The sequence below is a fragment of the Terrapene carolina genome, unplaced genomic scaffold, assembly GCF_002925995.2.
Source record: "Terrapene carolina triunguis isolate 2854851 unplaced genomic scaffold, T_m_triunguis-2.0 Scaffold42, whole genome shotgun sequence".
Taxonomy (NCBI): Eukaryota; Metazoa; Chordata; order Testudines; family Emydidae; genus Terrapene; species Terrapene triunguis.
Genome location: NW_020664393.1, coordinates 41833268 through 41846761, shown reverse-complemented (window position 1 = coordinate 41846761; position 13494 = coordinate 41833268). Strand labels below are relative to the sequence as shown.

The 13494-nt window shown below is 41.2% G+C and overlaps 1 protein-coding gene across 1 annotated transcript in view; it reads left to right on the top strand.

Annotated features, from left to right (window-relative positions):
* Positions 1–1627: 1627 nt before the first annotated feature.
* MLIP (muscular LMNA interacting protein) overlaps positions 1628–13494 on the top strand; it is a 174968-nt gene continuing 163101 nt past the window's right edge. The window contains exon 1 of the mRNA XM_024220440.1: positions 1628–1769. Within this exon, the coding sequence (XP_024076208.1) occupies positions 1707–1769 (63 nt within the window). The 5' untranslated portion in view covers positions 1628–1706. The remainder of the gene's footprint in view (positions 1770–13494) is intronic.

The window sequence follows — 13494 nt, the reverse complement described above, 5'->3', positions numbered from 1 at the left end:
AGAGGCGATGCTATTTTTTCCCTGTGTTTATGCCACTTATTTGTGTTTTTTCTGCCCCAGCTTTTTCAGAAGAATCAATGAGGGTATTTTTTTTTTAGCCTCCCAATTTTAAGTAAATTTATATATATATATTTTTCTACTAGTCCCATCTTGTAAATGTGTGTGGTTCTTTAATTTCCCTTCCTTCACTCTTCCAGCCATGGTCTTGTACTTCTATAAAGCAAATATAAAAGAGAGACTAAAAGATAACTATAGAAAGAACTTTTTCTTTGTTATGAACAAAGAAGGAAAAATGTGAGCTTTGGCAACTTTTTCTTTGCCAGTTTTATTTAATATCCTCTCATGATTTTTCTCCACTCTTTCCTTCCCATCTGAAGCTCTGAAGATCATGTGGGTACAGTTCACAACAAAAAGTAAGCAATGCAGGAAGAAATATGTGTTTAGCTTTGACTGTCACATCTACAGTGGCACGCAAGTTAACAATTCCATGAAGCCAAAACTAGGTTTTTACTAGATAAGAACCAGAAGCAGGTTTCAGAGTGCTTCAGGCAAAAGAGGATGGTCCTCTAGTAGTAATTGAAATTCTCTTAATATAATCTGAGCATGTGACATCTACATTGCCAATTTCATGAAGGAAAGTTTAATTTTTCTGATATGTCTCAGAACCATCAAAGAATCTATTCTGATTCAGTAGCAAAGTATTTTTTTTTTTTACACAACTGTGTTTGCAATTGGACTTTTCCCTATTAGTTACTAGGAATTGCAGAACAAACTGTGCATGTGAATCACTCAGAAGATATCAGCATTGACCTAGTTGATGTAGCAACCAGCGGTTGTGTTGTAAACCTTGGAATCTACAGCACAGCCAAGGAGAGAACCTCCTCCCACCACAGTTTCTAATATTGGACTCCTAACTTTATCATCATGAACCCAAGCCAGGTTATTCATCTATAGTTAACTCACTTTAAAAGCCCATCTCCCTTGATATGTAAGGGGCTTTAAATACAGTGATATTTTATATCTACACTGACCAGTTCTTGAGTGTATTAACACTTGTAGCACAGATACAATGTTCTGATTTTGTTTTTGCATTTCAGAAGGTCAAGAAGACATTTAATATAGCATGTCCTATTATTAGAAGGACACGAGGAGAATACATCTTTACATTAAATTCTAGTGGGACCGCTCAACAGCACACTCTGGTAACTGAGAAAGATCAATAGACAAACGTATGTATCCTTTTTCAAATGTTGCTCTGGTTACTCTCTGTCTATGTAACATCATATCATACAAGCTAATCATATTTGTCATTTTAGTTGGCTAATAAACTGTGCATTCAAGAATAAAGTTCTACTGCGATCTAGCTATTACTTTCCAGTTCCTTTTCAGGGAGTCTTTAAACACAAGCTTATTTTGTGTGTGGGGGTCCAGGTAACAAAAAACCTGCTACAACAGTACTCACATTAAACAGTTTGCTTTGATGCCAAAATAATATTTATTGTTATCTGAGGCCAGCTGCCTGCCTTCTCTCTAGGATTCTATTTGTGAAGTTTCTACGTCTATAAATGGAAACACTAGCTAACCAGAAATTATCACCAGCACTGCCTGATAGAGTTCTGTCTCACAACTTGAAAAGTACAGTGATATCTAATATGTAGTCAGATTAAATCACTTCTACCCAGGATCTGAGCCTCTTTTTCTGGGACATGGAGTTAGAAAAGCACGAAAAAGAAATCTCAGCAAAACACACCTTAAAGGAGAAGCTGACGGTAAGACATGTTGAGGTTTACTCTACAAACATTTTAAACTTAATGGTGAGGAGGAAAGGCAAAGCAACTGTTGAACCTTAGAAAGATTCCAGTAATATTTCTATGCTTCCTCTAGCCAGTGACCTTGAAGATTAGCAGGCTTAGTGGTGCATGTTGAAATGAATTATGAATGATATCTTTCAGTGGAAATGATGGAATTTCATTAGTGACATTTGCGTAGTTGCAGAGTGAAAAACTAATTCAGTACAATTATATAATCCAAACCCAGGCCGATTACTCAGTTTTCTTCCAGGATTTCTGTATCAGAGTGTTTTCATGCTCTTGCAGTTTATTTTACATCAATAAAGGGCAGGTTGATTAGAAAATCTTGTCAGCTCCTTCACTGGAAACTTGAAAATGAATTTAAACCAAAATAGGTGACCACAAGAAAAAAGAATGGTCAAAAATGCAATTTTATATTTGAGTAACATAGTATTTAAATACAGCTCTACATTGCAAAATAGAACTTGTTAATACTAAAGGTCATTTCCCAGACATCACCAAAGTGTCATGTTATTCTTGACTTTATTAACTGATAAGCTGTACTTAGTGCAAGTGATTGCTGATTTGTTTCTTAAAGAAAGATGACAATGTACTCTGATCCTGAGAGCAAGGTAATGCTATTATTGCATTATGGTCTATTATTTCACTTCACAGTGGGCAAGAGTTTACTCATGTTTGGCAGTAACTTATTCCTCAAGTAACCCCATTTAAATGAGACTATATGTGGGGTGATGTGTTACTCAGTGAGAATATGGGTATCCAGAATCTGACCCTAAACTGGTAATTACACATAGAGCCTGATTGAGACAGAGGGTAGGTTGGCTAGTGAGTCTAGGAGATCTTGAAACAAAATGTTAACTAATTTCTCTGTCTCAACTACTATGAATTTTTCAGGTAGAAAATTGTTTCTTTAAACAGTATTATCTGAAGGAGTTTTCAGATATTAGTGTTAGTATTTTGTAAGAAAGCTAGTCAATCATTATTAACACTTCAGACTATGCAAGAAATACTGCATCTTTCTTATCTTTATGGCAAGATCCATAAAATGTAAAGAAAAAATATCAAAGGTTAAATCACTTAGATAATTCATACAAGCTGCAGGAAAAAATATGCCTTGAAGTTCTTGTTTTGTATAGATCCTGTGGGAAAAAATAATATAAACATGTAATTAAAGATTGTATCATAATGCATACACACAAGGGGGCCCAATTAAGTTTGCCCAGGCAACTTTAATTCTGGCATTTCCTCACTTTTAAGACTTGATTTTGCAACCTTAATGTTCTTCTAATGTAGTTTTTAAAAAATCTTACTGAGAAAAACAAATTCCCTTATGTGGAATCATGTTGACATCCACATGGGTCAGCCACAGGGTTGGATCCACAATACAGACCTCTGCCACTTGAGCTAACAAAGTAACTGATAGAGGACAACAACCTACTATTTCTGTGTGGACCAGACACTAGAGAAGGATGTGAGTGTGAGAGATTTTCCCAGTGTGTTTCATAAGTATTTGGTGACAGCAGAAGAATGGTGAGACTCAGGAATCTTGGACTCTATTTGAGTTCTGGAGGGAATTGTGCTGAAGTTGTCACAGACCCTTCTGCCTGTTCCCTCTAAAACTGACCCTTTCTGCTCCTGTCTTCTCAAGCCTATCCCAGGCCTGTCTCTTCTCTCTCATCCTCCACCTCTTCATTCATAGGTGCCGACTCCGTGGGTGCTGTGGGGCTGGAGCACCCACGGAGAAAAATTAGTGGGTGCTCTGCACCCACCGGCAGCCAAGCTCCCCCCACCCGCACCCCCTCCTCACCTCCTCCTCCCCCGAGCATGCCGCGTCCCCACTCTTCTCTCTCCCAGTGCTTCCCACCCACTGCCTAACAGCTGTTTGGCGGCGTTTGGGACTTTCTGGGATGGAGGGGGAGGAGTGGGGATGCGGTGTGCTCCGGGGAGGAGGCAGTAAAGTGGTGAGTCAGGGCGGGGCCTTGGCAGAAGGGGGTGGGGCGAGGGTGGGGCAGGGACGGGGCCAGGGGTGGGGGTGGGGTCGAGCACCCACGGGGCAGAGGGGAAGTTGGCGCCTATGTTTTCATTCCAGTCCCAATCTCCTTGCCCACCCAGTTCCCATCTCCCAGACAGGACACCCCCACCTGAGTCCCATTCTTCCCCACACAATGGTTCCCAGTCCAAATCTCCACTTCTTGAATCCACCCTGGGCTTCTCATCTGATCTGAGTCTCTCCTCTTTGAAACAAGCAGATCAGCCTAATGTTCAACCATAATTTAAGAATCTGTCAGTTTTTAATCCAGATATCCTGTATAAACATTACTGTTGGTGTTTCCACGTATTTGTATTCAGTGTGTAGTGAATGTGTGAACTAAGATAAATGCTGTATGAGATAACAATTCTGTATTTTAAACCCTATGAATTAGATTACACTGCAATATTTTAAATTCTGGTTTATACTTTGCTGATTGTTCCAAATATTTCCACCCTTTTGTTCACTAGAACAAAGATCTGATCACAGGTTTCTACAGTTCTTAGAAATGTTCAGCGACTACCCAGAGACCAGTTCATACTCAAGATACTGTATGTCTCCAAAGTGGGACAGCCTCACTGTACATAAAGGAGTCATTGCCTTCTGACTCTTTGATAAACAGAAATTATTGTCCTCCTAAATTTCTGCAATCTGGCTCTGTAGCTCATTCAAACCATACTGTGGACCAGATCCTCAGCTAGTGTAAATCAGTTTTTATTGAAAGTGTGGATGATTTACTCTGACCAGTGAGGATCTGGTCCTACATATCCCCACACACCCTGAAAAGTTCTCTTTGTACACATCTCATAAATATATGGCACTCTCTACCATCTCACTTAATAATGTCCAGACTTGACTTTAAAGAGCTCCCCTTATCTTCGCTCGTGGGAGCAAGTATTTCTGTTGTCAGGGTCTCTGGGAGAATTTTTTAAAAGTGACTGTGGAAATGGAAGGTTATACTGGATCTATTTTGTGAACAGTAAAGTCAAATGAGATGGATACAGATATTCTAAAAACTCCTCTATCTCTGTTAATCTTCAATAGATCAGCCTAACCTGACTCATGGAGCTATCCTTTTGCACTTGTGACTTTGTTATACACACACAAGGCAGAGGCATTTCTGGAACAGCCCTATTGATATGAAGGTAGATGCTGAGTTCAAAATAATCTTCCTGATTCTATTCCTGATTTCTCACCCACTGATAGAGGAAGAATTCTCCTCCCAGCCACTTGTAAGGCTTTTATTATATTTCACATTTTATCTGTTTCCTATTTGAACAATTGTAGCAAATTGACACTGGCATCCTTAACAGAGAACATTCAATCTTTGCACTACCATTTTTCAGGTTTATAAAACACAATTGACTTTCAGGGTAAATTAAATAATGGTAAAGAAGGAAAAGCCACAGAGGGACAACAAATTAAGCCAAACCAATCTGTAGAGTGGAAAAAAATAGCATGTGTTGCTCGAAGAGGCATTAGGATTATGCTTTGAATGAATATGTGTGCTCTATATAAGAAAGGACTGAAGGATTTAGACTAGAGAATCATTATTTGCTTTTCACAAGTCATATCTGGATCCAGCTAGTCCTGAACCAAATGACTTATATCAAATCCCCCAAAGTCAAAAGTTGTTGTTCTGTGCTGGTGTGAAGTGGAGCTTGTCACAACTCTCTTGTACAGATTTCTACAATTGTCTAAAAGACACTTACATTGCCTGTGCATCTGCCTGAAAAACAATGGAGGTCCCTGAACTGATAGCTGTCTATGCACCCCCCTATTAGCAAAATGATTGCTCCCACTTGGATGTCTCAGGGACAGTGGGGATCAGGAAGGTCTGGCTAAGTGTGCGGGAGTGAGAAAACGGGGATATTTTCTTGATAATCTAATGTGCTGTGGCCTTACTGATGAACCTTTTTACTTCTTCCCTCCAAACAAATTTCACCCACTCCTACTCTTCAGATTGCTTCACTGACTCCTCAGAGCACTGAGCTATCTATTCTGTAAATTGTAATTGTAAATTGACAGGTGAGTACCTAGTGCATAAATCCTCATGGAAACTTGAGGCAAAATGCAAAAAAATAAAATAAAAAAATAAAATAAAAAGCCACCATTTGTGAATGACCCCGATCCTGTTGCCAGTGAACAGAGGACAATCTCCCTATGGAGTGGACCAAAGAAGAGCCAGGGGTCCTCATACATAAAAGCAAGTGCCACACCTACTGGAATAGTGGTTACAATTCTGTAGCATTTGTCCATTCTTTGCCCCATCCTTTTTTCCTCTCAATACCAGACACACTCTTCCTGCACTCCCCACCGGTCCCTTCTTCTTCCCTTCAAAATCCCTCTTACCCTCCCTATTCCCTTACACATTCACACTCCCACTGCTGCCATTCCTTTTAACCTTCCTCTATCCCCAGTCAAAACAAACAGCAAAGTAAGTTGAAACTTGTACCAGTGATCATCTATATATTCTATCCCCTCCATCCTCCACTCCTCATCTGGTACTGGATCCTTGAGACTTCAAAAGCTTCAGGCTGTGGTCTGTCTCTTCCTATGTATTTGTACAGTGCTTAGCACATGAGGCCCTGATCCTGATGGGTCTTTCTTTTGCGGCTACCATCACATAACCAGTAAATGATAAATAATCCTAAACTATGCTACAGGCCTTAGGCTGTGTACTCCATCAGTGTAAGTCCCATCACCTGAACTTCTCTTCCAACGTATCTAAATGTAAATAGTGTAACAGAGTTGCTGTGCTGGCTGGGGCTGTGTGTGTGCCACATCCACAGGCAGCCCCTAAAAGACGTGGTGTCCTCCCAGACGGGAAGGACCCCTTACTCAGAGAATAACCCTGGGAAGAAGTTCAGGGTGGGGCATGGTTTCTGCCCCGGGAAAGAAGTGTTTTGGAGTCAGGAACAGGAGGGGAGCTGCCTCTGTCCCCTCTTCCAGGATTAAATAGATTCTGTTCTTACTGAGCTCGTGTCTGTGTCGTCATTCTGGGGACTGCTTGTTTATGCTAACCCACCAAGAGGGAGATTGAGGTCATGCAGCAGGGCAGCCCTCACCCCAATGGGATATCCTCTCGTCTTTTGGCAGATCGGACACGGTTTCCATCTACTAGAATGCTACTGCATCAGTGAGCTGGTACAGCAGGCAGCTTGGGTGGAGGGAATCCTGCTGTGGAATCCTTGTCCTCTGCATTTGTTCTTCTCTCTCCTGCCTGCAGAGGGAGATCACTTTGGTTCAGGAGTGGTGCTGGTGGTGAACTGACAGCTCTGCCAAAAACTCTTATTTGTTCTGTTTTCTGAGCAGGTCTCTCCTTTGACTTTTCTCTCACTCTGTTCTAGTTGGGTGAGACCTAAGCGGGAGCTTGTAGAAATATGTTGTGTGTCCCCCACACTTTCCAGTCTCAGCTTTTCTTTACTAGATTCCCTACTGAGAAGGATACATTGTTTTCAGAGCTGTTAGTGAACCCCCTTCCACAGTGAGAACTGCAGTGCTGTACTGTCAAAACGCAGAATGCATATAATGTATTTCCCATTCAGTTCCAGGGCATTGCTAAATTTTTCACCCTTCTTTTAGGGGGCTGCCAAGTCAGTATTGAATCAGTTCAGTTCTCCAAACACTCCGAGAGTTTTTATCCAACAAAAATGCACTTGGATTTTGAACTAGAGACTTTTGTTGAGGATCATGTTTCCACAACTATTGCAATATTATTTATGTTAACACAGGCATGTCCCACATGCCTTGAAAGGAGTCCCATTAAAGTCCATGGAGCTGCTCTGAGGACTAAAGTGAGCAGTGTTTGACCCTTAGAAAATTAGGTTAAACTTCCTATATATCAACTCTCCAGGGTCAAAGTGTGACACTAAGTTACTGTTGCATAACAAAGCATGAGCTCATAAAGGGAATTATGATGCAGAAGAATTAACCTAAAATCATTTTGGATTTTTTTGGTAACAGTTTCAAGCTAATCCATGGTCAGATACAAAACTGCAAAGAGAAAAGAAGCCTGAGCACAGTATAAAATGCACAATCAATTTTATCGTCAATTTGACAGATACAATATATAACAAAAGTTGACAGTACCAGTAAGCAAATATGCTCTGGAAAACTGGAGAAAATACTGGTGTCAATTAAGTAGAACATTACATTTAAAGGAGATTGAATTAAAGATTTTATTTCTATTATAGTTCAAGTCTCTTTGTTCCAAGGACTTTCATTGTCTAGTGGGTTAACAATGGAGTTATTCTCAGCAGTGTATATCAAACACAGTACATCCCATATGCAGTTAGTGCAGCTTTGTGTGTGTGAATAGATCATCCCAGTTTATCAGAGGGGAATGAGTTACAGCCTGCTCTAACCCTGGTCAGACTCCACATCAGTCTGACTTTATCTGGGAGCTTGTCATAGCTGAGTGCCCCTCATTCGGGGATGTGTTATCTGCAGTTCCTATGTACTTTGGGGGGTTCTGAGATGCCTTGTCCCAAAGAAGTGCAATTGTCCTGGTGGATCATAAAGGGAGACAGGGTCACTGCAGTACCTGGTCCATACCTCTGAATGGCTTTGAAGATCAGGACCAAAGGCTTGACCTGGCAATGGGAGTGGACGGAGAGTCCAGGAGGGAGCTGAGCCACCCAGGTGGCATGCTTTAAATGTCCTGCCTGGCCAGCGGGGTGGGCTGCTGCACTGCACAAACCGGAGCTTCTGCATTGCTGCCCCGTAGAGCCCCAGACATAGTGAGATACAATAATCCTGCCTGAAGGTGCTGAATATGTGGGTCATCAGGGAAAGTTCACTCTCAGCAAGCTGCAGGTGCCAGAATGCTTGTCATCACTGATACTGGTTGCCTAGGATCAGTGATGAATCAAACAGGACCAGAGCTGTGCACCATTTTGACAAATGAGGGGGAGATTCTTTTGATGAAAGGGGGAAGAGAGAGAGTCCTGGCAAGTCCTTGAAGTGTTTCCTCTTTCTAATCAGCATTACTTTACTCTTGCCTGAGTTGGGTTAAAGCCAGCTGCTCTTCATCCAGATGCTAGTCACCTGCAGGCATTGTGAAATCCTTGTGGTTGCATCGGTGGGAAAGGAGAGCTACGGATGGTATCATCAGCACAGTCTTGGCAGCAGGTTCCTTGAATTGTCACCAAGTGGTCTCATGGAGATGTTGAAGAGGAGGGGGAAAGGGCCATATCCTAAGGACCCTGCAGCTGAGGCGTTTCAGGGATGATCTGCAGTTGTATATTTGTATATTTACTCTCTGGATCTTCTTGGTGAGGGATGACTGGAACCTTTGTAATCCTGCACCATCTACTGTAGCAAAGTCATGCAAGTGGATCAGGGACACCTTGTGAGCCACTGTAGTGAAGGCTGCAGAGACCTTGAGTATCATTAGCACTGAAACATAGCCTAGGCTATGTGCTTGTCTGAAGCCTGATTGTGAAGCATGCAGAATGTTGGCAACTGTCATGTGTTTCCAAAAGATTTCCCCTAGTTATGTGAAATTGGAGATAGGGTGATGTTTTCTGTATGCAGTGCTGCCTTTTTGAGGGTTGTCCAACAAACAATTGCATTTTTTTTAAATGGTAGTTTTCGTAGATTCATAGATTCCAAGGCTGGAAGAGACCGCTGTGACCATCTAGCCTGACCTTCTATATAGTACAGGCCTTAGAACTTCCCCAAAATAATTCCCCAGCATATCTTTTAGAAAAACATCCAATCTTGATTTTTAAAATGGCCAGTGTTGAAGTATCCACCATGACGCTTAGTAAGTTGTTCCAATGGTTAATTACCTTCTTCTGTTCCCAAGCCCTCTTTAGCCATAGATAATAAAACTGCACCTGTCATAAAGACAACCCCTCATTATAGCTCCGGCATAAACTGATTTTAAAAGCACTTAGCGTTACAGCAGCAGTTGCTGCAAGTCTGTCAGTGATACATGTTGCTGAAATGAACTTTTGGAAATAGCCCTTATGACAGTAAATGAGAGAAGAGAAGGGAGATGATTAATGAGAAGGGAAGATGCAATGGTGACTGTCAGAGTGCTGTGCTTTCACCATAACATTTATTACATACAGTACATGTAGTAAAAATATTTTCCATATTCTCTTTGCAGCAATTGTCAAATACCTAAATATGTCGAGTCATTTTGCCAATATTATCCCCATTGGGAGAGGTTTTAAATAGAATGGTATTTAGGATAAAGTTAGTTTTAAAGGTTTTAAAGACTAGTTTTAAAGGTTCTAAACTACTTTAGAAACTTTACAGAGCTGTATAGCTATTTTTCACATTTCACCGCCTGTCTCTTGATGATTGTCCCAAGGTAATTTTTAGACAGCAGTGCTCCCAAACTTCCTCTCTAGAAATGGATTGAAACTGATTCAGAAAGATAGGACAGAGATGGACAGAAATGAAGACATTTTTATTTTTATTTTTGTTTTTGTCAAACTCAGTTTTTCCCTTCTCCACATCTAGGGTGACCAGATGTCCCGATTTGATAGGGACAGTCCCGATTTTTGGGTCTTATTCTTATATAGGGTCCTATTACCCCCCCCACCCCCTTCCCAATTTTTAACATTTGCTGTCTGGTCACCCTATCCACATCTGTGGTAACCTTCTTTATTCTCTCTGGATTAGAAAGGATAGCACTGACTGCTGAGGTACATACCCTGCTGCCACTCTTGTCTCTCTGGGGGCCCCCGTACCATCAATCCAAGTGGGGAGCAGATCAAAATTAGGAGTGGCATGATGGGCATGGAGCCAACGAGGGTCCCCATGGCTTGGTGTAACCAGGGTCTCAGATTGCCTTAATCCAGCTTTGCAAACATCATCACACTGTAACACAATGTCACCCAACTAAATCTGATGACCCTGTGTTTGTTCATCAGTCTCAAGCAGGGTTTGTCTGGATCAGAATGAATTTCCACCAGAAGCATTTGTCCAAACTGAATTTTTTATTGTGCTTTATCGTGGTACAGCTCAGAAACTGACATGCTTGTTGTCTGATAACAAGCACTGAAGTATTGGATTTATTATAAACATAGCTGGTCACGTCAACTCTAAGGATAACGAAGACTTTCTATTATAAGATCCAGTTTTCAGTTGCTTATAACTTTGCCAGACTTTAAGTGTTTGGACTAAAATGTTGCATGCTGATTGTCTGCCTCAGGCTGGTTTTTTTTTATTTTTTTTTTTAAAGTTTCAGCCAAAATAACACTGGTCTACAATTGTTGAGAAGTCGTCTTCTTTAGAGATAAAATGTGCTATTTATTATGGATTTTGATGTGCTGAATTCAAATATGACAATCAAAACAACTGATTGGCTACTGTTTCTAAGATATTTAAGTTTTTACATTTTATGTCTATGTATATTGTGTAGATAGTAGAGTTTTAATCATAAATTGTAAACCTAGGTCTTTTCATGTGCTTATGGTTGCTTTACATGATAATATTTCACCTGTCCTGTTTATGTAACACTTTAAAAATCAGCAAAAGGGTTATATAAATAAAATTTATTATGAAACAAAAGGCAAAAAACTATTCTGTACATAGTTTAGTCCTATTCAGTGTCTACTCGGCGCTTCTTGGCTTGTCTCTTGTATTCATTAAATGGAGCATCTCTTGTCACTGTCCAGCAATAGTCTGCAAGCATTGATGGGCTCCATTTGCCCTGATAGCGTTTCTCCATTGTTGCAATGTCCTGGTGAAATCGCTCGCCGTGCTCGTCGCTCACTGCTCCGCAGTTCGGTGGAAAAAAATCTAGATGAGAGTGCAAAAAATGTATCTTTAGTGACATGTTGCAACCAAGGCTTTTGTATGCCTTGAGGAGGTTTTCCACCAACAACCTGTAGTTGTCTGCCTTGTTGTTTCCAAGAAAATTTATTGCCACTAACTGGAAGGCTTTCCATGCCATCTTTTCCTTGCCACGCAGTGCATGGTCAAATGCATCATCTCGAAGAAGTTCACGAATCTGCGGACCAACAAAGACACCTTCCTTTATCTTAGCTTCACTTAACCTTGGAAATTTTCCACGGAGGTACTTGAAAGCTGCTTGTGTTTTGTCAATGGCCTTGACAAAGTTCTTCATCAGACCCAGCTTGATGTGTAAGGGTGGTAACAAAATCTTCCTTGATTCAACAAGTGGTGGATGCTGAACACTTTTCCTCCAAGGCTCCAATGACTGTCGGAGTGGCCAATCTTTCTTGATGTAGTGGGAATCTCTTGCACGACTATCCCATTCGCAGAGAAAACAGCAGTACTTTGTGTATCCAGTCTGCAGACCAAGCAAGAGAGCAACAACCTTCAAATCGCCACAAAGCTGCCACTGATGTTGGTCATAGTTTATGCACCTGAAAAGTTGTTTCATGTTGTCATAGGTTTCCTTCATATGGACTGCATGACCAACTGGAATTGATGGCAAAACATTGCCATTATGCAGTAAAACAGCTTTAAGACTCGTCTTGGATGAATCAATGAACAGTCTCCACTCATCTGGATCGTGAACGATGTTGAGGGCTGCCATCACACCATCGATGTTGTTGCAGGCTACAAGATCACCTTCCATGAAGAAGAATGGGACAAGATCCTTTTGATGGTCACGGAACATGGAAACCCTAACATCACCTGCCAGGAGATTCCACTGCTGTAGTCTGGAGCCCAACAGCTCTGCCTTACTCTTGGGTAGTTCCAAATCCCTGACAAGGTCATTCAGTTCACTTTGCGTTATGAGGTGTGGTTCAGAGGAGGAGGATGGGAGAAAATGTGGGTCCTGTGACATTGATGGTTCAGGACCAGAAGTTTCATCCTCTTCCTCGTCTGACTCAAGTGAGAATGATTCTGGTGCATCAGGAACCGGCAGTCCTTCTCCGTGGGGTACTGGGCGTATAGCTGATGGAATGTTTGGATAATGCACAGTCCACTTTTTCTTCTTTGACACACCTTTCCCAACTGGAGGTACCATGCAGAAGAAACAATTGCTGGGATGATCTGTTGGCTCTCTCCAAATCATTGGCACTGCAAAAGGCATAGATTTCCTTTTCCTGATCAACCACTGGCGAAGATTTGTTGCACAAGTGTTGCAGCATATGTGTGGGGCCCACCTCTTGTCCTGATCTCCAATTTTGCAGGCAAAAGAAAGGTGATAGGCTTTCTTAACCATAGTGGTTATATTGCGCTTTTGTGTTGCAAAAGTCACTTCACCACAAACATAGCAGAAGTTATCTGCACTGTTCACACAAGTACGAGGCATCTCTGCTCACTTTGGCTAAACAGAAATGTGTCCCTTTGCAAAATCAAACACTGACAAATAAGAGAGCACGACACTGTATGATTTCTAGAGCTGATATAGGGCAATTTGTTCAGCAGAGTGATGTAAGCTTCGTTATGATTGCATCATCCATGACTTCTAGGAATAACATGATGCAATTCATATCATGTATGACGCAATACCAGCTTCAGATTGCATCGTTCATTGTTTTGCCTAAAAAGCAAGTACTGTCCAAACCCAGTCATAGATTTATTCATAGATCCAGTCAAAGATGTATTTTAGTCATTTCTGGTTTAAATTGAGATCCCTTCCCTTTATAACTCACTTATCCTCCGCCATTCCCAAGTCAAGGGTCGTATATACTGACCCAATAGCATATCTTGAAA